The sequence below is a fragment of the Neopsephotus bourkii genome, unplaced genomic scaffold, assembly GCF_033783945.1.
Source record: "Neopsephotus bourkii isolate Nb327-2 ecotype Australia unplaced genomic scaffold, CSIRO-AGI_Nbou_v1 NB_549, whole genome shotgun sequence".
Lineage (NCBI taxonomy): Eukaryota > Metazoa > Chordata > Aves > Psittaciformes > Psittacidae > Neopsephotus > Neopsephotus bourkii.
Genome location: NW_026901050.1, coordinates 978,857 through 1,005,429, shown reverse-complemented (window position 1 = coordinate 1,005,429; position 26,573 = coordinate 978,857). Strand labels below are relative to the sequence as shown.

The 26,573-nt window shown below is 43.4% G+C and overlaps 1 protein-coding gene across 2 annotated transcripts; it reads right to left on the bottom strand.

The window, feature by feature from the left end:
* Positions 1 to 538: 538 nt before the first annotated feature.
* Positions 539 to 26,573, bottom strand: WIPF3 (WAS/WASL interacting protein family member 3). Of its 2 annotated transcripts, XM_061351019.1 has the most exons (8): positions 26,340 to 26,573; positions 21,910 to 22,051; positions 8,469 to 8,601; positions 7,720 to 7,848; positions 5,507 to 6,241; positions 3,850 to 3,996; positions 3,078 to 3,179; positions 539 to 2,130 (listed from the first exon to the last, which is right to left on the bottom strand). In XM_061351019.1, the coding sequence occupies exons 2-8, from the start codon at positions 21,994 to 21,996 to the stop codon at positions 2,090 to 2,092; spliced, it is 1,374 nt and encodes a 457-aa protein (XP_061207003.1). In that variant the 5' UTR covers positions 21,997 to 22,051; positions 26,340 to 26,573; the 3' UTR covers positions 539 to 2,089. The 2 variants fall into 2 exon arrangements, with proteins under 2 accessions (XP_061207003.1, XP_061207005.1); XM_061351021.1 differs by lacking the exons at positions 21,910 to 22,051; positions 26,340 to 26,573 and adding an exon at positions 9,367 to 12,676.

The following is a 26,573-nucleotide window of genomic DNA, read 5'->3' as shown; positions in this document are numbered from 1 at the left end:
TGATGCGGCTTGAGGCTATTTCCTCTTGTCCTGTTGATTGTTACTTGGGAGAAGAGACCGACCCGCACCTCACTACAACCTCCTTTCAGGTAGTTGTAGGGAGTGATAAGGTGTGTCGTGTCCCCCCCGCCTTCTCTTGTCCAGACTAAACAACCCCAGTTCTCTCACCTATTCCTCATCAGACTTGTGCTCCAGACCCTTCGTCAGCTTCATTGCCCTTCTATGGACCCACTCCAGCACTTCAGTTTCTTTCTTGTAGTGAGGGGCCCAAACCTGAACATGTTATTCAGGGTGCAGCCTGACCAGGACCAAGTAAACTTCCAGCCACAGCCACTCTTCCCCAAGCCTGCATGGGGTTGTTGTAACCCAAGTGCAGCAACTTCTGTAAGAAGGGGAATCAAAGAATGGTTGAGGATGGAAGGGATGGCTGGAGGTCATCTGATCCAACCCTCCTGCTCAAGCAGGGTCACCTAGAGCAGGCAGCCGAGGACTTTGTCCAAATGGCTTTTGAGTATTTCCAAGGATGAAGACTCCAGAGCCAGTGCTCAGTCACCCTCACGATCACAAAGTGTTTCCCGATGTTCAGGCAGAGCCTCCTGTGTTTCAATTTTGTGCCCATTGCCTCTGGTCCTGCCACTTGGCACCACTGAAAATAGCCTGGATTCACCTTTATACTTTCCCTTCAGGTATTTATGCACTTTGATGAGATTCTCCTGAGCCTTCTCCAGGTTAAACAGTCCCAGCTCTCTCAGCCTTTCCTCATAGGAGAGATGCTCCAATCCCTGCATCACCTTAGTGCCCTTTGTAGGACTTTCTCCAGCATGTCCATATCTCTTGTACTGAGGAGCCCAGAACTGAACACAGAAGTTCAGATGTGGTCTCACCAGTGCTGAGTGAAGGGTAAGGATCACTGCCTTTAAGCTGCTGGCAGCACTCCTCCTAAGGCAGTGAAATGCACAACAGTAATTTGTGCTGGGAATAGATCTCTTTTGACCAGACCTGAACATCTGTGATCCAAAGACCTTACCCCAGGCTGCATATGAAAAGCAGAAGCTCATGTTTTTGCACTAGGTTGTTACCTTTTTTCAGCCAACTCTGTTCTTGGGGAGTGCTTGCTCCACATGGTGTATTTTGGACAATGAATCCTCACTGCCTTGTGTGAACAATAGTAGCTCTAGTTGCCTGTTTAAAATGTAGGCTTTGGACCACTCATCCAAAGGCCTCCTAATTGCTGGGTAAAGACAATCCCTCACACAAAATGGTAAATAACCACTTGGCCAGCTGGAAAATACAGGACACTTGCCCTTACATACATACTTCATGGCATGTGTATTCACACACACCATTGGGTTTTTTATTTTTTGCTTACAGTAGAACAACTTCTCTTTTCTTCCAGTTTGGAAAAGTTCCATCTTCCTTCTCAAGTCAAGTTCATGACCACCCTACCCAGCTGGGCTTCTTCAGACATTATCCTATAAGGATCTGTACTCAATAGGAGGTAGGCTCAACAGCAGCCACAGCTCCTGGTCATCTCTGTCCTCTTCATGCTTGATGAGAAGAGGATTATGGGCCCATCTGTTCATGAAAGTGACATTCTGCTGCAATCTGAGGGTAGGCAGAATGGAAGAAATAAAGGACCATACAGAGATTAAAGGTAGCACGTTAGTTTCTGGCAGTTCATTGAAAAGTGGCTGAATAATAACTGGAGAATTTCCAAGATACTTTAAAATTATGATGGAAGGGGAAAAATTAACTCCAGGCATGTAATGCAAAAAAGTATCCTGAGGTAACATGTCAGCATGATTGAGAATTGTTTCAACACTACAAAGAATTTCAATTTTATGCTGCTTTGCTTAAAAAATATCCACCTATATACAGTAATTTAAAAGCCAGTACTAACACTCCTGTAGGCTGTAGTCCAGTTCAAAAAGCATCATATACATTGCTGTTCCAGTCTATAGAATGTTAACAGTGCAGCACTTGCAATTCAAATACAATCCTTATCACTGTAGTGGGAACCCCTCTGTTTCAGATATTATCTTGATGTTCTTTTTTGAATACTAATCCAGAGAGCATCAAAAGACTCTTCTCATCTAACGTGTGTTCTTAATGGAGGATTTTTGGAGGGATCTGTAAATAGATAGGAGAGGTTTAATCAGAGGAGATAGATACATTTTTGGGGTATGTATTTTGGACACAGTTCTACAGCAGGGATGCTGCATTTATGTCTAATCCTTGAACTGATACATATCGATATATATATATAAAAACAGACATATATTGCTTATGCTCTGTAGCCCTTCAGTGAAAAGTCTCTGATCTGATCATACAGCAGACAATTTAGACTGACAGAGGCTGCTATGAAAAGTCATGCAAAGTACCTTGACATGGAAAGAGAAAAATCCCCTTCAACTTTAAAGTCAAAGTAAATAGTTGGAGCTAACAATATGGAAATGGCGGGGGTTTATAAAAAGCAGAATATAGGCATGAGATCTTTCAGCACCTTTAACTACCAGTTTTCAAAGCTGGATAGGTGAACTTCTGCTCTTACCACAGTGACCTGATAGCCAGTTTTTAATTAAAGGAGAAGCAAGGTTCAATCATTCATTACTTTCCCAACAAGGCTCAGGAACTAAGTCCTTTTGTTACTCAGGTATGTAAAACACCATGTGCAGGATTTAACTCAAAACACATGATGGAAGACACTGATCAAGTCACCTTTCTTTTGTGATTTTACAAGTTTGTGAACCAAAAAACCCAATTCAGTATCTGCCTAAGTCTGCTTATGTGACACCACTGTTCTTAACATTAAGGGCTCTGCAAATTCAGCACTCCACAGAACACAGCCTGCATGTAAAGCCACAAGATTTTATTTTTAGCTCCTAAGACTTTAATTAATTAAGAGCTTTTCATTATATCTTTGGTCCCTGCTACCACTGTAACAAATCCCATTACTCTCTGTGCCTATGCTGGCAGCCCAATTCTTCAAGTTAATGCTGCTTTCTGTTCTTTATTTTCACTCCCTGCTTCTAGTCTTACTGGATAATTATCAGATATCCTCCTGTTTACACACTTACCTCTAGCTATCTTGCTGGGATAGATTTTCTGAAATGGCTTGAATTCGTCAGGTGGGGGAAAATCTTCCACAGAATGGAAAGTAAACTTAGATTCAAAGTCATCTGGGAAGTTTCAGAGAAATAGACATCAATCACTGTTAGAGACAGACTTAAAAACAATAATAGAAATGCCACAAGTCATTTCAATTTACAATGCTGACTTGCTTTCCCCTGAATTGATAGCGGCTCATTCTGTATAACCAATCTTGGTGAGTACTTCTGTGAGCCATCCAAGTTTTCTGGCTTAATTGCAAATACTGCCTGCTACTAACTGAAGTTAAGCTCCTGGCTGCAGTTGCAGTTTCCTGCATTGATGATATTGTGGTATAGAGGTAATTCCTAGGCGGTTTTCAAGCCATTTAGCTGTGAATGAATGGCCAGTTCATTAGACCACAAAAATAATTCTGTGCAGTCTTTGCTCTATAGTATCGAAGCTGCTAAATACCCACAAACTGGTTTTAAGAATAGTAATATAAGGACATTATGGCAACTTTTCACAGTCTTAAATAATTCTGCAGGTAGCTCATGCTTTTCTCATCTACTGGATGATTCAAAGCCTGCATGTTTTCTCTCATTATATAAGGTTGTACAAAAATGTTTCTAATGGCTCTGGCTATACGACCCTGTTAATGCTGTAAGAAAGTCTTGACTGACTTTCTGAGGTCTGAGACACACAGGCTTTTGTACTGAAGTTGTTAACTAAGGCTAAGAGATCTAATTTAGAGGATATTACCGATGATGTGCATGTTTCCATTTTTAAGTGGTGGGTAGGGGTCATGAGCTGCAGCCCAGGCTGAGACTCCAGGCTTGCTGGTAAGCTCAGTTGTAGGTGACCTTGCTGGTGGCTGTGGAGGTGTGGCTAGCTTCCCAGCACCAGTTCCTGAAAAAGCAGTAGCAGACCAGTGCATAAACATCATCGTGACTTAACAAAGCGAGCATAAGCTTTGCAGAAGAGGAGGGGAAGTGTAGAAGGAACACAACACTTCATAGCTGTTGTTTGTCAAGCCTGACCATGGATTTAGAGCATGAAGTATTAAAGTCACTGTGCTAGTTCTAGTTCTAAGGAAAGTCCAACATTCTGCAGTATGGTTTAGTCCTGTTTGGAGGCGAAGACTATCATTCCACTTTCACAAGAAGAAGCAGTTCTTAATGAAACAATGCAGTTTTTCATGAAAAAAAACAACAAACCCAAGCCAATCCAACCATGCTGAATGGTATTTCTAAAAGAAAACAATTTCCTGACACCCTGGCAGCCATACTACCATTGTTCTTGTGCATTTCACTGACCAGTTGCAAGAGCCATCAAAGTTTGTATTTTCTGGGCACACCTACCACGGGCACTGTGTAAGGGGGAAGGAGCCCAAGGCCTCTCCAACCTGCTGCTCCCCCTGGGCAGCCAGGAGACAGGCAGGCTAATTTGATGGAAACCTTGACAGTTGAGCCACTATGTGGTACAGATAGCTCAATAAAATAATGGCTCATCAGACAGTTCCTGAGCAGCATTAACCCCCATCAGGAAGCCTCTGACCTGCACACAGCCTTTCCCAGGGCTGTCAAAGGGAACCAGTAATCTCTCCCTCCACATATGGCTGCTGAAGCACGGGGTACAGAACATTCTGCTCAGATGTGCCTTATTAAGGCTCTGTCTCCTTTTCTCAAACCCACACAGATCTAGCCTCATATTTTTTTAAATTATCTTCATTAGATCAGAGAAGTCTGATCAATGCCCTCCATCTGCTCAAGGGCACACTCCAGCTCATATCCCTGCTCCCAAGTAGTCAGAGAAACCTTTGGCCCCATTGCCTTCATCACAGGAGGCACTGCCTGCTCCTCTGCTGAAAAGCAGAGGACTGCACCTATGTTGCCTTCGCTCATCTATGGCTGGAGCTGCCCCATCTGTTTTGGTCTCTCCTGTGACATTCCCTGCCATTGCCGATACTGCTCCAGACTGCAGGGGTACAGCACTAGATGGATGTCATGGCTAGGCTGGTGCTTGAGCAACTGCAGATGGGGCAGACACGGTGGTGTGCACTCCACTGCCCTACCTAAGAGTGTCAGGAGACTGCTGGAGATGCAGCAATGCCAACACAAAGGCAAGAAGCAGCCCAGCGGTCCTCAGACGTTGCTTTCACTGATCAGCATGTTGCTTCCAGGAATCACAGTTAAACTACATGGCACATGTGCCCAGGGCTAAGAAGAACCTGATGTCTCGCATGCACGCCATGCAAGCTACCGGTGTTCCTCCCATGCCATAGACCTCATCTTTCAGCTGTCCCAGCTCCTCACCTCACCACCCCTCCAAGCTCCCCACCCACCAGTGCAATTCCATGACTGGCCAAAGGGAAGGAAAAGCCCTGCTATCTTCCATCATTCCAGCATGCCGCTCTCACCTGCGCCTCGGCCGGGCCTCTTCTTCCTGGTCTCGGGTGGTGCTACGGGCTGATGGAGGCTGGGGGTGGGCGGGAGCGGCAAGGACTGGATGCTGCTTGGCTTGTGGAGCTGGGACAGCAGGTTGGGAGACTTGGGGGGCAGCGGCGGGGGCACGTCAGCGCTGCCCGGAGCGCTGTTGAAGGCTGGGGAGGGCGGGAAGGAGAGCCTGTTGGGGGTAAGGGGGTGCGCGTGGGGCGGAGGGGGAGGCGGGGTGGGGGGCAGACAATCCCTGCCTTCAGCTGGGGTGGGAGCAGCAGCCGAGACATCGGTTGTCCTGCTTGGAAAGCCGCAGGGGGGCACAAAGGGCAGGGGAGGGGGGGGAGGAGGAGGAGGGGGTGGTGCATGTGGAGCACCTGCCTGCGGCTTAGTGAGTTTGTCAGGCTGAGGAGGGGCCGCGCTGGGGGGCACCCCCTTGGGAGGGCGCTCTGCTGGGGGGGGCACAGCGGGAGGAGGGGGGAAGGTGAGGGAGGGTTTGCCGGAAGCAGGAGGCGGTGGAGGGGGGGCCGGCAGGCTGGGCCGCCCGGGAACCGTGCCGGGTCCTCGAGGGGCGCTGGGGGGATCTGGTGGGGCAGCTGCCCTGGGGCCTTCGGTGGGATGCGGGGGGGCGCTGCTCGCCTTGGCAGCGCTGCTGTTCGGTGGGGCAGCGGGCTTGGGAACGGCGGGACGGAGCCCAGGGAGCTGCCCGGGCTTCCCGGCTGGAAAACAGGTAGCACGTTATACATTGGTCCTGCTCCTCAGGCCAAACACTGCACAGGGCAAGCTCTTCGTCTTCCCCTCCCTAGTGGTGACCCCGAGTGACTAATTCTCCCAAACCACCTCATAATCCAACATGTTGCCTCTGGTGTAATGGGGTTTAGGAGGTGGTGGCTTCCAGTGAGCACCAGGGACTCTGCTCTCCTCCCTGCTTGTCAGTTTCTGCAAAATGGATCAGTAAGAAGTGGCTTTTCTGCAGAGGCCTGGATCTTCATACCAGCCCCATGCGCCTGGTCCAGCCTGCTGAACGTGGATGGGCTGTCTTGCTTGAAGGAATTGAGGGTCCTAGCAAAAAGGCCTCAAAGAGCACAAGCAGACTGACATGCATCAGCTTGCACCCTTGAAGTGCTCACTTACGATTAAAAACTTCACACCAACTTTACATGACTCTCAATCCCACGGATAAAAGCCAAGGTCTTAAAAGCAGGGCCCAAAGGCTTCCCATAATGCACAGGTTCAGATGTTTCCTTTTCAGCAGCAAATGTCCAAAATGACCTCACAAAATGCATTTTGCTGATTAAATGTCAAGGATTTTTCACAAAGCAAGATGTGATAAAAGGCATCAATTCTATATTCACATAGTCTGATAGGCATGGTCATTGAAACTATTCAACAACACAGCAGCTACTGCAGCTGATGCTATATGAGGAAGCCCTAGCACAAGCAGTGCTGTGCATCCTGGGTTTGCCTTCCAGGAAGAAACAAGCAACCCTGGATGTAGGAGCTGGGATCTGTCTTTCCGTGCACGTACCTGCTTTGCTCTGTGCTGCCTGAGCAGGCACCAGCTGCCCAGCAGTGCCAGGGGCCATTGCCTGCCACTCTACAAGTCACCCCTCACTGATGCTGGAGCTTCTTGAGGTGAAAGCAGCATTAGGGCTCCCAGACATGCCTCCCTCCTGCCTTTGTGAAGCAAGAACCTTCTCTGTCAGGTCAGTAAGCTACCTTTCTGGCTCAAAGCTGTGCTTTATAAAAGCCAGAGGGCAAAAATCTTAAATGCAGATCTTTAAAGTAACGCACAAGCCTGTAATAACATAGAAATGCACACTAATGGAAGGAGGGAAATAGGACTGCTTTACCATTTATGCTGAAGTTGATAAGCTCGGATTTCAATACTCTATTCGAGGCACAGTTAGAAGTTTTCATTAAACTAATATAAAAAGTCTCAGAACTCTGTACAATCTATTCAATCTCCTACCCCATGTAGAGACAGCTCATTATTTGTGCTTTAAGGAATAAGGCAGCTGAGGTCTAGAAAGATGATTTTTAGCACATTATTAATTGAGCCTTCCAGGGGTACATGATGAATTAAGGGTTCAGAAAAAGCCCCAATAGAAATCAATCAATAAATCTCACACCAAAGCACTTATACCCCAAATCACACTTCCCCCCAGCTATTCTTAGATACAAATGAAGCCCTTACCTGACATGTCCCTCTGGCCTGCTGGTCTGAGGACAGGAAAGCCACCTGCAAATAAGCCTCCCAGGGGCTGCTGAGGGCCACTTTTGTTAACAGCTGGGTTAACTCCATCTCTGTTAGTTCCTTTGGGTTCTGTTAAAAAGAACAAAAATACCCAGGGTATATCAGGAAGTCACTTCATCCTCACACTGCTAAACTTGGCACCAAACATAGGCAAGGCCAGACTTTTACCTCTTTAAGCACTCAGCAAGGAAAGTTACTGGTAATACAATAAACTGCCATTAATTACTCTCTGACCCATATCTTGGAGAAAGTACTGTTTGGTGCTTTTTAATCTCACATCAGTAATGACACCAGAAAAGTTGTGTTAGCCAACATTACATTTATGCTTCCAGATTTCCTTGGTATTTTTTTGTTCTTATTAGTAAAGAGCAACATTTCTGCTGGAGCCAGCAATTCCCACTTAAACATTTTATTGAGAAACTCTCAAAGATTTCATCATTTGTGTTTTTTTTGGGATGAGGAATCGCTGTTGAGGTGATCAGTTACAGAGCTATTATGAAGTGTTGATAGTTACTGATCTTTGAGCAGGATGCACATTTAGAAAGTGTCCCCTCTCTGCACCCTAAAGCCCTGTGAAGACGCAGCCCTTTGCTGAACTTCAGACCTGCCCTTCAGTTTGAACACCCTCCATCTGACCTGCACAACTGAAGGCAGCTCACCCAGGACCTTGCTCAGGAGCACACACTTACTCTCAATCTGTGGTGCGCTGCGGTCATTGATTTGAGTCACTTTTCTTAAGCGAGTTCCCTGCTGGATATCAGCTAAGAGTGCATTCCGTGCCTTTTGGTCTTCCTTTCGCAGCTTTGGTACCTCTGAACTTGCCTGTGAACAATAAGAGCATTAGATGGGAGGCACACACAGAAATGGGTGCTTCGAAAGGACACATAAGCAAACACAGAGTAGAATATTAGAAATAAACCATCCTTGGTAGCCATCAATTCAAGGCCTTTGTGTTGAATCAGCAAGAACAGGATGCAGTTGTACAGAAGGCAGGAAAGCTGAAAGTTCAACACAGAAACTTAAATAGGATAAGTTTAGATTGGCTATAAGGAAGAAGTTCTTTACTGTAAGGGTGGTGAGGCACTGGAATAGGCTGCCAAGGGAAGTTCTGAATGCTCCATCCCTGGCGGTGTTCAAGGCTAGGTTGGACAGAGCCTTGTGTGACACGGTTTAGTGGGAGGTGTCCCTGTCCATGCCAGGGGGGTTGGAACGTGAAGAATTAAACCAATGCATCTTCACTTGTTATTTTTGTACCTGACAAAACCAAACCAAAACCAAGCTAGCTTCGCAGAGCCCCACTAGATGGCACTCCAGGCCGCTGCTAATGCCCGCCGCATTCCTGACACCTGAGGTAAAACTCAGAATTAAAACCTGGCCGAGGCTGTAACCTATATTATTTTAAAATATTAGAACCCCCCCACACTATCGCACGGTTTCCTAATCTGAAGCAGCACTGCCTGCCCTTGTGCCCACGGGACAGCCTGTCCCACTGCCCATTAAGCCAGCCCAGAAGCTGCTAGTGCAGACAGCGTTAGACCAGCCAGGAACTCTTTCCACTCACATTTTCTGTAAGCTGACAATACTCACTGTGAGAAATGGAAATACCATAACTGCAAGAGGACGATTCCCCTTCTCACAAATCCTTTCTACCTGTGTCTTCAACTTCACACCTCTCTGCTCTCACTAGTGACTTTGCTGTATCAGGACAACCGAGATCCAGATGGATCTGATCAAGACTTGTTTAAAATTAGATCCAGCAGCTGTCTTTTTGTTTCCGGGTTCAAGTGTCCGTATATTATGCCAGCTGTCCACTTCATTTCCCTGATCCTCTTCTCTGAGCAGATAGGCTACTGGAACATGAAGTCTTCATATGCCAATAGCTATTAGGCTAAAATACCCAACATGTGACAGGTTGTATTCATGACTGACCCATGACTTGACATCACTGTAACATGGTTAAGAGATTAATTTGTTCACAATCTGTAGCATATGAAAACAGCAGCGCTATTCTGCAAGCCCATAATGGAGCAAACAAGATGCCTTTCTCTTTCAATAGATCCGCTTACTTCAAGCACAACTCCACCCCGTGCCCCAGCTGCTTCTTCTTCCCCCTTGTGTACGTGAGAGATACAATCTTCCGTGCCCAGCCTGGTGGACTCGGGTGATTGATTAGCTGCTGAGTAGCTTGATATGGATTCTCTTTTTCCATTACAAAGACAAGATGCTCTAGGTGTAGTGTTGCCTGGTTGCACAGCGATCAGAGTTCCTTCGGATTTGTTGCTTGCTGCCTGCACTCCCAAGGCCAGTGACAGTCCCTGTCAATAACCATTTTTCCAGGTAAGTCTCTTACCCATTCACCTACCAGTGTCCAGTGTTTGCAAACCCATGTTTTCACCATATTGCTTTGTGATACACAATCAGAAAGGAACCTTCCTCCTGTTGATTAAGAAATTAATCTGGGATGGCACTCATGCTATGCCTGCAATCCATAGCACAAGAACGGATACCAAACGTGTAAGTTGTGTATCAAGAGAAAAAAAGAGGAACTCTATGGGTGCCAAATCCTCAGTCCTAATCACATGCACTAGAAGCGTTTTAGCATGAACACAAGTACATTTTGAGTCACTGAGGAAATCCAGCTGCAAGACAAAAGATGTAATCCTGAGGCTGCTTTCTACCCTGCCATCTGCAGGGCAGCCACATTTATCTACACAAAGAGAAACATCTCAATCTTTCAGTGAAAATCAGGAGGGAAGAGGAGGAGAATGTGAAGATCAGTTGTTTTATCAGATGCCAGGGCTGCCTCAGGTAACACAGGGTGAAATTAAATTCCATACTTTATTTACATGAATTGGTTAGAGAACAACGGGTTCTCATTACCTTAGTAACCACTAGGTTATTCCGCTACTATTTCAGGCACAAAGAATGGCACATTCAATACATGCTTGGAAATAGAACAGATCAAACCACACATGTAAATAGCCTGGATGTAAGTGAACTCCTCCCTTTTCACCTCACAAGACTCCATTAGTTCTGTCTTCAGTGTCCTAAATTACATACTCAGCTTTGCCCTTGAGTAAGGTATAAGGTCAATGCTTGAGCATTGTACCTGTAAACAGGAAAATACCATCAAATCACAATATCTAGAGTGACATTCCAGAGTGTAAATCACCAGTGATGGAAATAAGCATTTCAAAATTTGCAGCTGATAACTGAGATTGGCAGAGAAAGGGATGAGGACAGCATGATTATACAGAGATCCAAACCACTGCAGCTCGGGGAGCTGAGAAAAAGGACAAATCAAAACATGTTCCCCCACCACTGAGGAAGAAAATAATGAGGGGAAAATGATAACAAAACCCCAGAAGATGCATAATACATAAATTTAAATCTGAAAATGGCTGGATGAAAAGTTCTGGCCATACATCTGAAAGGAAAGCCTGCATCCAGAGAGCCACAAGCCTGAACCTGGCAATGGGCTCCAGCAGCGTGCCAGACCTCCTAGCACAGTACTGTGGCAAGGAGGAATAGCACACCGCTCTGAGATGTTTCACCCTTTCAGAAAAGAACATGTGAGCAAAAATGAAATGACAGGTTCAGTTCTGGTCTGCAGATCTTTAAAATAACGTTGGAAAACTGGAGCTGCACAGGAAACAGCCAAAGTGATACTCAAATAGGATAGAGGAAACAGTTCAGGTTTTAGCAGCTCAGTGTGGTCCACCAGCCCCAAACTCTACCTGAGGGTGGTCTGCCTGCACAACACACTGACCTTCACAGGGAAATGCTGGTGAGGACTCAGCAGAGACAGGGATTTGGTGAATTAATGGAAGACACAGCCAGGGAAGCTCTGATGAGAAAGCAGCAAGTATGGGAGCAGTGAGACTGACAGTTCCCTGCAGCAAAGGGCTGCGGGTGGCAGCAGACTATCAGTTCCTTGGGCTTCAGATCAGGGCTGGATCCTCTCTTGCAGAAGTGGGTTTTGTGAAGCACAAGTCATTATGCCCCATGCAGAGCCACTTCCTGACATGCAGTACCTTGCAGTGGGTAGGAAGCCCATAGTTCATAACAGTTTCTTTCATTTACAAATTCTGTGAAAATGAATCATTTTGTTTAAGAGAACAGCTCTGTTTATGCTGTATATACAGACCACACAAGGTCTGGCTCTGATTAATCACAACCTTAACACCCCAAACTGGATTGTGTCAGGCAAATTACTTGCTGAGAGACTTTTGTTTTTAAGAAAAATGGACTGAAATCCACGGCAATGAGCTCCATTTCTGGCTGTATGACTGCTGAGGTACTTGCATCACCTTGGGAAAGTCACCTTACATCTTGCAAGGCAGACGGGAGCATCAACCTACCCTCTGGGCTCCCATGATACTTAAAATATTTAAGAGGTATACGTGCTCAGATACTAAACTGATGTAAATGCAGAAGGCACCAGGCATTTGAAGAAGTTTATAGTAGTGCTAACTATCATCTTTCAGATTTTAAAGAGCACCCCTGCAAACAGAGGAGGGGAAATCCTCTGGACTCCAGGCAGGTATTGCAGTTCACAGGTGCTGGCACAAGGCATAAGCAGCACGTATTTTGGTAAAAGAAGGGTTTGAGGATACCCGTTAACAAACCCTTGCCTTTGTATTAGTTTCTTTCTCTGCCATGCTTGGCCAAACCCACACAGACAGGGGCTGAGCCAAGGCATCTTCACCACTGCAGTGTGCAACACCCCAGGTTTGGCTTTTGAAGAAGGGAAAGACGTTGCAGCAAGATAAAGATGGGAATTGGAACCAGATGAGGGGGTTGGAATGAAATGACCTTGAAGTCCTTTCCAACACTAACCATTCTATGATTCTATGAAAGAAGGATGAACAGAAAGCTCTAGGGTGAGGGATACTGGATCACAGCACACTTTCATGGAAACAAGAGTTCCTGGGCCAGTGCTGGCCCTCCTTGGCATCCATGGCCCTCCTTGGCATCCAGTCCAACATGATTCAGATGACAAACTTACATTAAGAAATGCAGAAGTGTACAAACGTGGCAATGGACAATTAAAATCAGCATGTAGAACAGCAGACAGGGCAAAAGCAGCAACAATTGCATAGACAATATGGTCAGTAATGTGACAGTGCCAAGTCTGGCCAAAGAAATCATCCATCAATAGAGAGAGGCAACTGAAACACCTAAACCTTCATTCAAGGACCTGCAAACCGTCAAGGAAGATCCTGAACAACTGGAAATATAGTAAACGCCCCCGTCCAAATATTACTCCTATATTAACAATAAGTAGAATTCTGGTGTAGACATATCTAGATTGATCAGGAAAAAAGGTGAAGGTAGCTGTGTGACACTGTACATGAGTCATGTCAGAAGGAATATAGAGAGGAAAACACAGCTTGCTGGGGGTTGGTAAATCATCTGAGGAAGGATGATGGGTGTTCTCAGCACCCATATGGCACAGCAAGGCTCTCCAAGTAGGAGAGAACGGAGGGAGAGAGGATGACTGCGTCCCCATCCAGCCATAAGGCTCCAGCTCCTTTGAAGGAAAGCCAGGCACAGGGCTGGTGCTCATAACAGTCTTGGAGGGCACAGACATACAGTGAGGGTCCTTAAGGGGCAATGTCCAGCTAAAATACCCTTCTGGGAACACTGGTGATGAAAATGAGTGGACTAAGAACAGGGAAGACCTGCTTGCAAGCAACTTACTCTATAACTTCCTTCCACTTAGCCACAAGCTCCTGACCACAAATGCTCCATAAAGAAATCTCTAACCGTCAGGACTAATGTTTTTACATGAATTAAAGTCTTTAAAGATTGCACCCTTTTCCAAACAAGAACTAACAGCAAAAGAATACATTGACAGGAAGATGCCAGAACATTCTAACAAGCTACAATGTCATAATCTTTTAATATAATAATGAGGTTGTTTTGGAACAAGGTAGAATATGGAAGATGACCAGGAATCTCAAGGCCAGGTTGGATGAAGCCTTGGATGAGATGGTTTAGTGTGAGGTGTCCCTGCTCATGGCAGGGGGGTTGGAACTGGATGATCTTAAGGTCCTTTCCAACTCTAACTATTCTATGATTCTATGATTCTATGCTAGGTAGCCAGGATATCTTCCTTGACATTGCATAGGATTATAGAAGTCATCTATGCTTTTGTGGCCCAACATGAAATCTGAAACGCCAGAGGAACTTGTTTTCCCAAGGTGAAATTAATAGATTAGAATTATGCCAAGAATTCATGATTCTGTATATGCAGCAGCAGCAGTTTGCCCAGCAGGCAGGAGCATTGCTTTTACAATGAATTCTCAGAGCAGCAGCCAAAGCCTCCCCCGAGAATGTGCCTAGAAACGCAACTGCAACAGAAAGCTTATTAAAATAACAAAATAAACCCAGTTTCCAGGAAGTCACAAACAGAAGTACAATAGAGTATTGTCATCCCTCTTAAAGTTACTTTAAATATGCATCAGGTGTGGTTTCATGCATGTACTGTCAAATGCAAAGTAAAATAATCAAAACAGTCTCCCCATCCAGCTTAAGGAAAAACCCAACAAGTCTCAACAACAAAGCATGTGTCTGCTTTCATTTGAAGTATGTTAACCTGTTTGCTCATAAAGAAGCTTGTGAGATCTGGTACGTGAGAGTTTGGGTTCATCTCTTCACAATAGAACCCTGACCTCTGATTTAAAGCTTTTTAATGATGGGAAACCTTGCCACCTGCACAGTCAATCGCAACATCAGAGCTGCTTCTTGTGTTTCTGCTGTGTAGCATAGGATGAAACTAATTAATTCTTGGCACTTTGTCTACATGGTTAAACACGGCAGCCTCTCAGCCTTCGAGCAAGCTCAGCTTCAGACGCTTCCCATGCGAGCGGTCACCCTCCAGCCAACTTTTCTGAGGTAAACCATGCAAGGGGACCTGCCAAATAGCTTCCTGGCAGCCAATAAAGGCATTGTTTCAAGAGAATGACAGGACCAGCATTTCGCAATCCCATCTACACCCAGCTCAATAATGATTAACTGTGATCTCAGTCTCCATCGCACAAAGTTCTGCAATCTGAACCTGCCAGGTTGAAAAGGTCATCGAGCAATGTGTGTACTTAGATAGGCTGTGCCTACATTAGCCTTGTTCCTCAACTTCTAGCAAGGGAAGTGCCGTGCAGGAGTTGTTGCAGACCTCTTCCTGGGGTTTTAGCAGCCGCCTAGTCCTGGCATTAGTCCCAGATGCTGAGGCGTTTCAGTGTGAGCAGAGCCCAGTGCCTGCTCTGCTCTAGCATCGACCTGCTCGAAGTGTACCAGCAGAAACAGTGGCAGGAGCAAAAGATGACAGAATAGCATAGCAGGAGTTTCTCTCCTCTACACCTGCATTCCAGTGCTCATTTCAAACACCACTGTGCCCAATAAAGCCCGCTTCAATTTATGTTAGCATCACTCCATCAAACAATGTAAAATTTTGTCTAGTCAAAGGTTCCACCGGTCCTGTTAGTAATGGAGTAGTGGGCTTATTAACAAGGGTGTACCTCAAGTTCTCTAGTGTGGGTTCCTAAATTTCTGTGCCTGAATGAGAAGCACAACAGAAGCAATATGATGGTTTATACCAGCTGAGCCATTTGGCTTTTCTGTGGGTATTTAACCTTCTGACACACACATTTTAAATACAAATTCTGGCTGTTCTTTCACTAAAAGAAAGTATGCATTAACAGAAGCCATGAAAATGGGGGCAGTGTGAAATAAAAACTACTCTAGAAGTGTTTCCCAGCAGTTCAGAAAGATCCTAAGTCAGATACCAAAAATACTCTGAGACTGCCTTCAAAAATAAATCTGAATTTCACCTTTTGATTTCTGATTCCTTTTTTATTCAAATTCCCAAGTTTTCCTCTGCATTAATGACAACAGAAGTAAAAATTCTTGTATAAACAGGAAAACTGAGACCCTGGCATTGCAATGGAAAGATCATGCAGCACGAAGCTGAATATACTGTTGGGAGAGCTGGTGATGCTACCGCTGTTTGTTCTCTCTGTCTAGAAGTGGTGGGTCCCCACAATGACTACTTTGAGTATTGATAACAAAATAGTCAACATGTCACAACCTACATGTATCACAAATTGTATCACATTCTAAGAACAGTAGGGCATTTTCCCCACCCAGTTACCTGTATAGAAGCTACTGATCTTTCTGAAATGCCTTTCAACATCTATGCAAAATTGTGGTCAGCCCAAGATAGGAAAAGAGTGGTAAATAACATTTCTTGCAATGTCACCTTCTAGCCATGCAGGGGAAGTCCAACTCAAGTACTGCTATAATTCTGGGTTCTCTTTTAATTAAAAGGCTACAAGTGTAGCATTAATTGACAGATGGAATTTAATATGTGGCCACTGCGTATTGCTTTTCCAGGGCAATATTACCTTGTGGTTAGAATGGTAAATTAACCTATTAGCTCTCTGCAGCTAGGCTGCTTCTACTGCATGGGTTTGATCGTTTACACTGGTACCTCTGGGACATGCTGCAATTTCTATACTTTCATATGAAAATTATACACGTGAAAGCAAAAATAAGAAAAATATATTTAAATGCTTTCCATTCCATGCAGACATGAACAACACACAACATTATGAAGAAACCTGCAAAACTGAAATCACCACCTAAATACATTATAAATGTGCTCACCTCAGAGATCTCAAGTAAAGCATTCAAGATTAGCACATATGAACACACATGCTCTTATATCTGTCGACGTGAAACAGACAGAGCAATAGTAGTATTTAGGTTTTCTTTACACCTTCCAAACCTTTCCTATCTCTCACTTACCCCTCCTGCATTTGTTGACTACAAGAATAGAAGGCTAAAGCAGCAACACTTTAAGATGCCATAGCTAAGCAATCCCACACTTTCCACTACCTGAAAATTAAGTGACATAAACCACACAAAGGCACACCATTTTTTTCTGTATAATTGCCTCTCACTTCTTTATGACAGCAGACTGGTATGAGACGTGATACATTATTAAAACACTACAAACCAGTTTCCTTTATTTTAGCTGGAACAAAGCATTCTCAAAGATTTCAGCTGCACTTAGCCCAGCCCTTAGCACAGTCTTGCACGATGGCCAGTCATCAACAGGATGCACTCAATCTGCAATAAATATGATCTAGTATCTCCTGACTTAGGGAATTCATGACAAAGTACTAAATGTCATCTTACAGCTCACATTAAATTTTAATAAACACATTCCTTCATCTTTTGTAGTTTGCACTATGCATGATTCTGTTCTTCCAGTGTTATGCTTGCACATCTAAGGGTCTGAATGAAAACTGCAGAATTACCTTAATTTTCACAGTAAATGACTAGCAAGCATGCACACACATTATGCATGTACACTTACAAGCACACATTCTCTTATATTTGGTAAGACCAAATCAAAACACCATAAATCATCATTACCTTTAGCCAAGCTGTTTTGTATATGTTGTTTTTTCTTCTTCCAAACAACAGTAGTGCTAAATGTCATGGGGGCAAGCCCAGCTCCCACAAACTTCAGATAAGTACTGCAGCTCTGAATTTGTTCGGAAGGCTGAAGGAAACAGCTCAACAAGGTTTACACTCTGACAACTGTGTGGAGGAGCAGAAAAGAGCATTCCCCCAAGGAAAACTAGCAGTTGATGTTTTTCTTAACCTTGGAAATCCACCTCTGTAAATTGTACATTTATTGTAGTGTTATACCATGAGGAATTGCTTTTCTGAGGGGTAGAAAATAAGGTCAGGATAATGTGGTAAACCCTGTTTATCTACATATGTTTGTCTACATAGGTTTATCTTTTTATTTTTGTTTATTTTAGACTACATAAGAGTGAGGTAGTCGTTAAGATTCATGCACGTGCCATCCAGCATTCAGTATTATTTCAAGTTTCACACTTCTTTCACTAAAGTAACCATATTCCTTTCTTCTGCTGCTCTCCTAGTTTACATTATGCCAATAAGGTGAATAAAATTCTGGTGCTACTTTACTGGCTTTAATCACCCAATCCTTGCAACTTTGGGGGTTAATTTCTATGCTAAGACTTTAATGATAATGATTTTCTTAAACTCCACAAACATATGAATCATTAAACAAACATCATTGAATAAGGCATTACCCAGCAGGGCTGCTACACATCCACACTTCCTTCAATATTAACATTTTAATAGGTGATGACTGATTGTAACGCTAGGAATTCAAATGTACAAAGGCTGCACAGCAGTGAGCAAGCCACCACTGCATGTAGAAAGTGAACGTGGTTTATCAAAGCAAAATTCTCTCTCAATCCTCTCTTGGGAGATTAGGTAAAGAAGACTTTTAGTCAGTTCCAGTGGTGGTATCTACTCCAGGAAACACAACAAACCAAAGTTAACCAAAATGGCTCCCAGCAGTTCAGCTGAGAAAGATCCTCCCCCTCCACTCGACCCTGGTGAGGCCACATCTGGAGCACTGTGTCCAGTTCTGGGCTTCTCAGTACAAGAAAGATAAGCAGCTTCTGGAGAGGGTCCAGTGGAGGCCACAGGGATGATCGGGGTCTGGAGCATCTCTCTTACAAGGAGAGATTGCAGGAGCTGGTCCCATTTAGTCGAGAGGAGATTGAGAGTAGATCTCATTAATGCATATAAATATCTCAAAGGTGGGTGTGAGGAGGATGGTACCAGACTCTTTCAGTGGTGCTCAGCAAAGGACAAGGAGCAATGGCCATAAACTAAAACACAGGAAGTTTCACCTCAACATGAGAAAGAACTTCTTTAGGCTGAGGGTGGCAGAGCCCTGGAACAGGCTGCCCAGGGGGGCTGTGCAGTCTCCCTTCTCTGGAGACATTCAAAACTTGTCTGGACACATTCCTGTGTAACCTGCTCTAGGTGACTGTGCCTTGGCAGGGGGTTTGGACTAGATGATCTCCAGATGTCCCTTCCAACCATAATGATTCTATGATATGCCAAACTAAAAGGCAAAAGGGGTAAAAGAAACAAAAGGTGAATTAAAAAAAAACACCTTTTCAGGAGCAGAAAGCTTTTTTAAAATCCCCCAAACCACAAAAACATAATCCCCCCCACCCCAATAAATACAAAAACCTATTAAAAAAACCCTTCCTTATGTGATGTACTTATGCCTATAAAATTGGAAAAGGTTTAGAGCAAACATCCTAATGTCTCCTTTCTAAGATTTCTTTATTGAGGTGGAGGGGGAAAGAGAGAAGATCTGAATTCTATAAGCCAGTACCAGAAACTATACTGGGGCACAGTTTTATTCTGCCTACTCATCCCTCTCATCTTTATCTATGACCCCCAGAAGGCAGGCATTTGAAGTCATGCTCAATTAATCCAATCAGCTATATTTACGTTTGACTCAGACACCTACATCTGCTACTGCTGATACCCTACCATTCCCTCCTGAAAAATCTATTTTGTTTCCTTTTAAGTACACTCTAACAGCCAGTACTTTTCAGCTGCTTGGCACAGGTGGCTCCTAGCATGTCTTAAATACCATCTCCAAATCACTTTAATATTGCCTTGCAACAACTTTTGTGACCAGAATTCAGTATGAGTACTTACACAATATCTGCATATCCAAGATCTTTGAAAACAGTAGGGAAGAACCTAACTTTCTTCTGCTGTAAGAGGGAGTTAACAGTACAAAAAAATCAAGTGCCAACAGTGCTTAGTATTTCAGTGAAGTAAGCACTGTAGTATCCTTGGGGACCATGACTCACGATATTCACTAAGAAAATACTTATAAAAATACATAATGTATTGACTGCCACTGCTAAAAATCTTGTAATAATGAAATCAAGAGGAAAATATCAAGGCCAGGTTGGATGGGGCTTTGAGCAACCTGATCTAGTGGAAGGTGTCCCTGACCCTGGTAGAGGGGTTGGAATCAGACGGCCTTTAAGGTCCCTTCCAACCCAAACCATTCTATGTTTCTATTATCCATATAATTAGAAAAGCAAGACAAGTCTATGGTACCCATGGAATGGCGTCAGTCAAAATGACAGGATTCTAAAACCTCAGCCTACTCACAGATGTTTTTCTCTTTAACATAAATGAAGTAAGTTAAAACCAGTGGCTTGCCCGCATATCAACAACGAAATTAAAACCTAACTTTTAATTGCTAATATGTAAACAATGCTCTGATTTAATCACAGTGCTTTTACTTTGGAACATTTCCAGGTGTTGACCAAATAAAACTTATCTGTTTTGCAGGTGTTCCTTAAAGCTACATGCCTGTTAGAATTGTTTTCTTCTTCCGTCCTCCAGCTGTAGATGCAGGAAGTGTTAACAACAGCTGGGCAGTTTAGCAGCTGTAAAAGACAGATGCCCGCACCTAGGAAACAGTTTCTTAGTAAAAGAAAATAGGGTCTGGAGCAACTTTTCATTATTTCCTCAATTATAAGATTTTACTCTGCAACTTGGCACCAGCTGAAGAGCTGACTTACACTGTGCTTCTGCTGAACACACCAAACAGACTACAGATCCTATCAGTCAGCCCTCTCTCATTCAGTTTTGACAGGGAAAAGGCCTTACACTATTGCAGAAAAAACAACATTCTGCCATGTTACTTTACTAATCCTTTATTATTAGTTCATGTGCTCTTTTTGGCGTCAACACTTACCAAGAAGAAGGCTTAAATAAAGACATTAAAAATATGCCTAGTTTGCACCATATCACCAAGATAAAACTCCCTAAATTCTGCATGTCTTATGCATAGAAGATCACATCTGAAATAGATTGATCTAACTAAACCACAGAAATACAGTGTAAGCCTTCTTCTATCAAAACCTTATCACAGTAGTGGTTTTAGCCATTAGAAAAGAAGGGGAAACAGAAAATCCCAAACTTGGTCATACTGGTCCCTAGGCATCCTCTTAACTTTCCCAAGTCATTTACAACTACCATATGTTAGAGGAGTCTAAAAATGTTTCCAGATACTTTACTGAGCTAAATTTATTAGGATAAGAACACTTGCAGCTTCTGTTGACGTTAATTGCTGGGCATTAAGTTGCTCACAAAATTCAGCCCACATATTTCATTATCTAACTATAGGTTGTGTACCAATCCAGAAGAGCTGCTATCTCTGCTCATGGTGCCCAAAGTCAAACCAGAATGGTAAAAGGAGTCAAGCACTGCTTATTTCATGTGCTGTCTTTATCTTCCTCCTCTTCATCTCCACAACTCATGGAGAGTCTTACAAAATGGTTCTGCTGCAAAGCAGCAGAGAGGAACAGGCAAGGAAACCTCCTTCTGGAAGAAGATAACATAAGAACAGTATCAAACAAAATCAACAGATCATCATGGGAACAGAACAGGCAAAAATGCCAGAGAATGAAAGGGAGAAATAAGGCTCTTTAAAAATACCCCAAAACTGAAGTACATTTGAAGTACCACATACTTTGCTACAGGGACTAATGTTTACCACAAGTAGTACAGCAGTGACACAAAAACGTATGAAAAAAAGAAGCCAGAAAGGATTTGATATCTTAAACACAACCATGCCAGGCTTCGCTACTTCAAAAATGTTCTAAGAATTTCAATGCAGATATAGGCTATGAACAAATGAGAGCAGAATACAAAGACTTACTTAAGCATGTTTTACCATAGGTACAATAGTTGTGATTGTAGGAAAAAGTAATGCCCTGAAACTCCACTCAGAGCATCCTCCACTTACAGCAAACATGTTGGCAGGGCACATGTTCTACTTCATAACACAACAAAGTAATGATCTGTTACAAGCAGTAATTGTTCCTGCACATGTATAAAAGCATATTGTGCTGTATCCCCGGGAAGACAGCATGTGCTAGAAAAAGCAACACCTACAGCTGAACACTGTGAGTCTTAATAGAAGCTGTAAGAAAGAGGATGAAGAAATTAACATTTACCACCTGCATGTTACCAATACATAAATGAGTTCCCTGTGGCTGGAGAAGTGTTCACAAATGCTGAAGTCTCACCATGTGCACTCTAATGCAATCACCTCTGAACTTTTTGATCCTGCACCCCCAGCAGTAGAAACATTTTAAGTATGCATCCCAATATATGCTCAGTCATAAATGAACTGAATGGGCTCCTACAGCTAAGCTTTTTCTAGTAGAGATGAAAAGTCAGTCTTACCAGAGGCGGTGGTGGAGGGGGCCCTCCAGAAGGAGGTGGAGGTGGTGGAGGAGGTGGTGGTGGTGGTGGTGGCGGTGGCACGGGCATCCTTTCAGATTTCTAGCTTCAAGCGGTTATGAAAAATACAGCCAAAGTCTATGTCCTTGAGGGGAAGGGAGAGAGGAGAAGGAGAAATAGGAAAAAAGGGAGGGAAAAAAAAAAAAGAACGTGTTTATACCCTGTAAGCTGCAGATCAGCCAAATTTCTAGCTCTCAGCAGACTGAAGAATTTCATACTCCGCTACTTCCAACCCTACAGTAGGAACAGCCTCATTATGGTTATCTGATGACAGCATTCATCTAAAGAGCAAGCTCACAGATCTGGACAACTGCCACTAATACCAAATGCATAGATGCCAGCCTGTCCAGATTTAACTGTTGCACCTTGCCTTAATCTACCTCATAGCCCTGAAATGCAAGTCAGTGGAGAACAAATCACATGTAGACATTTCTGCTGGAATAAAAACTCTGTTGAATTTAAGCCAGAAGTTTGATGTTCTAAAGGCAGAGTAAGGAACTTTGTAAGGTACACTGGACTTGCTCCAATGTTAAAAAGAAAGAAAAGAGAATAATAACTGAAGAAACAATTCTACAAATTGAAGCTTCTATTACCAAATGACATGTAAGTACCAGACATTTCAAGAATTCGAGGCACATGAGTCTTTCCTGCCATTTTAAATGTTAACTTTTCACAATTCTTCTGTAATACACTGATGAAAAAGACACAGATCTGCCAACAAAAGCCATATCCATTTTTTAACCCTAAAGTGTCTCCTGCAGAATAACAGTGCATCACTCACTGATTTTCATCTCTAACCCAGCTGCCGGGATGACTGCATACCCTCTCAATCTGAGGTCATCTGTGAAGTTAACATGCAACTGCTGTATTTCATCAGTAAAACTGCAAATAAAAGTACTAGGTAGTGCTAAAGAGAGCCCTCTGCAAGCCACACTTCACAACTTCTTTTATTTTGATATCGATTCTTGGATAAATGCTCCAAACATGGTTTTACATTTAGTTTTATTCCCACCATGTCATGACTGTCTTCTGAGACTCTTCACAATGTCATGTGAAACAGTGCCAAAACCCTACAATTAAGCAAAATATGACATCCACTATTTCTTTCCTTTCTGCAAGGCCTTACCTTAGCAGGAAATTACATTGATTTGACACATTTACTCTTTATACATCTCTTTAGATGATAATTTGTTTTCTTGTCTCCTCCAAGCATTTAGAAACATGTTACTCATTTTGGTGTTTTCTTAGAAATTGTTGTCAAGTTGAATGGACCACAGTTCCCAGGCTCTATTTCCCTCATCCCTCCTTTTTTAAAAGCAGGCACTCTGTGCTTTTCCAGCTGTCTGAAACCTTTTGGTCAAGAAATTTTAGAATCACCTGTGTAAGCAGGAGTCATGAGACAGTTAAATCTGGAGAACTTCAGGAGAGAAGACAAGACAACCTTTAGGGGAATACTTGGCTGTTTTGCTAGGGACAGATTAGAAGAGGCAATAAAGTTGAAACATATATGCGGCCTGGTCCATTTCCTACTTAGTGTACATGAACAACACCCAGGTAATATCTGAGTATTTTCCACTCTGCTGTATCTTGTAAAATTCTATGGAAGATCAATCAAAAATTAAATACACAGAGCCTCTGCAACACTTGCTTTCTCCCTTGAGAGATTGCCATGCAAAGGGCTAGCATATCAAAGCACCCTGGATCTGTAACAGAATTGGCTACAATCACTTTGATAATGGCTTAATGAAGCTTTCCAAGAAAGCAGGCATCACAGCACCTCCACCATTCCACCCTCATTGTCGCCCTGTGCAAAAAGCTATTATCAGAAGAGAGCTCTTCTCCTCAAGTCATTCAAAAACATGGACATAAGGAGAATGACTCTTCCCTGCTAATAACATGTTTCTGGTTAGTATCTTCCTACCCTGCAATACAGACCTTTTGTCTTCATTAAGGGTTTAGATTAGGAAATATGCTCTTAGTCAAATCGAAAAAAAAATACAACCCACACTTCTGTGGCAGACCACATGCGTGGCAGCAGGAGGTACAGCACACTGGAGGCGAGCAGCAGTGGGAGAAAGGAAATGGGAATCAGCTCTTAGTAATTAGAAGTCACAGTCTGAAACACAACCAAATGACTTCTCTAGCTGCCTCCCTTACCAGTCCCTGCCCCAGTGCCCATGCCTCCAGCCTAAGTTCCAGAACAGAAACTGTGTGATCTGCAACCCAAAATTCAGTGCAGAGGTAGTGTTCACTTTATCATGTATTCCCATCCCCTATCCTGAACCCCCCTGAATCTTCTCCACAGGAGAATGCATTTTGGGGGGCTATAGTACACAGCCCTTGAATGAAATACTGGAGACACACTATAGCTTTCCTCCCATGCTGTTTCAAATTCTCTACAAATGAACTAGCTTTCAGAAAACTCTGCACATGTGTCTTTCTTTTTCTTATCACAAACTCAGAGGCTTGATGTCCTGTGTACACAAATTACTAAGTCTTTTATAGAACTACTGTTACAGTGTGAAGGTGATCACATCTCATGCCTACACAATGAAGAACCATTTTCCACAGAGAGGTTCTATTTGTTCAAGCTTTGGAAGGAGGAGTGCTGTCATTCACAGAAGCAGACAATGACAGCAGAGAAGGACTGTATGTAGATGAAAGTAGGCATCTTCAATCTAACTTACAATAATAATAAAAAGGGTATTAAAATTTAGTCATAAGTGCACAATCTACACACTGGAATATGTAAGACTGGCTTGGAGAACCTCTTTCATATTACTGCATCTATCTTGCATGGTATTTAAAGAAAATCATGGATGCCTACAACATTCTTAATATGTCGACACATGTTATTTGGAGGCCTCTATTCCTTGGTTAAAGGCTGTATTTCACTTTCTTCTTCTTTCTCTCCACACCCAGCTCCTCAGCCATGAAGCTGCTAGTTAAAATATGACTGGCAATTTCAGACAATAGTTTCAGAACATGGTGCCTACAAGGATGCTGGGGAGGGACTCTTCACTAGGAACTGTAGCGACAGGACAAGGGGTAAGGGGTTAAAACTTAAACGGGGAAGTTTAGATTGGATATAAGGAAGAAGTTTTTCACTGTGAGGGTGGTGAGGCACTAGAATGGGTTGCTCAGGGAAGTTGTGAATGCTCCATCCCTGGCAGTGTTCAAGGCCAGGTTGGACAGAGCCTTGGGTGATATGGTTTAGTGTGAGTCATGCCTACCCATGGCAGGGGGGTTGGAACTTGATGATCTTAAGGTCCTTTCCAACCCTAACTATTCTATGGTTCTACGATATGATTCTATGAATTAAAACCAAAATAGGAGTATCCTGTTGATCAGTTCTAGTGTCTGTTAAGAGCCAGAAAAGAGGGAAATGCCATGAAGGGTCCTTAAGGCACGCAGATCCTTTCTCCTCTCCTCTAAACATACATATTTGTAACTGGAAGAGGGGTCTGAACTATCCCTGAAGGACAGAAATGAAAAGATACAGTTTAAAAAGTTGGCAATAGGTGGAGGAGAGAAGCCTGCATGTTTAGCCTCAGTTTTCTCAGGCAAAAAGTATTGTAAATCTTCCCTTGATTTCCATATCATGGAACAGAATGAGGCCCAACAATTGCAGAATTTATTGCAAAAAAAACCCTCAGGAAAATCCCAAACCCTGCCTTTTCTAGTCCACCTGCCTTCCAAAGCAAGGTTGTACATTATTTTTAGTGCTTTCTGAAGTCTAATTTTAGGTGTCCCAAATAACGTGGCTTGTATTACTTCCCTTGGGAAGCTCTTTCACAGTCAAATAAGTCTCATAGTTCAGTTTTCCTGACATTCAGCCTAATTTCTCCTTTTCTTAGTTTGATCCCATTTGCACTCCACTGCAGATGACTCTACCTTATATCAAGCAAAAGTTTCTCCTACCCCTCAGCATCAGCTTTGTGGAATTGAAGAATTATAATTCAGAAGTACATTTACAAGGACTAGTTATACTTTTTGAGCTGTTCTACTTCTCACAAGTCATTCCATCAGTCAGTGAACTGATCTCAAAACAATCAGCCTCTTTGTACTCTTGGTAAGGGTAATTCTAAAACTGGCAATTTAGGTGTCACAGATTGTTCCTTGCTTCTTCTCATAGTGCCTGCCTGAACAGCAGATGGGTTTAAGAACCACAGTGCAGTCCTCGATGTAGAACTCTAGTTCCAAATTTCTGAAGGCTTAAATAAAGTCTTCACCCAGACTCTGATTTTGAGCACAGACAAGCAGAGTAGGTGCAGATCATTCTTCTTTATGCTCTGGTCTCTCAGTCCTGTGCTGAATTCACCTGTGGGAAACTCAATACCTCTGCCTAGGCTTCTATGCAGATTTGGTCTTACCTTGCCCAGCCACCAGATGTACACAAGCTCTGATCCAAGCACTCCCCAAAGGTTTCCTCCTGAAGTGTCACTGCCACAGTGCTGGGCTTACAGCTAAGCCAGAGTCCTGCTGGCAGCACAGAGCCACACTAAGAAATAATGCAGGTTTTGGGCAGCAGCTGACACATCTCCACACTGACGCTCAGCAGAACTACCCCAGGTCTGTCTGCAAAGACTATGCTGAAATGCCTTCAT

Coding starts and splice junctions, on each gene's coding strand:
- WIPF3 (XM_061351019.1), bottom strand. CDS start 21,996: ATGCCCGTGCCACCGCCACCACCACCACCACCACCTCCTCCACCACCT. Junction 7,849..8,468: donor CAGCGCACCACAGATTGAGA/GTAAGTGTGTGC, acceptor TCTTTTTAACAG/AACCCAAAGGAACTAACAGA. Junction 6,242..7,719: donor AGGCCAGAGGGACATGTCAG/GTAAGGGCTTCA, acceptor CCTGTTTTCCAG/CCGGGAAGCCCGGGCAGCTC.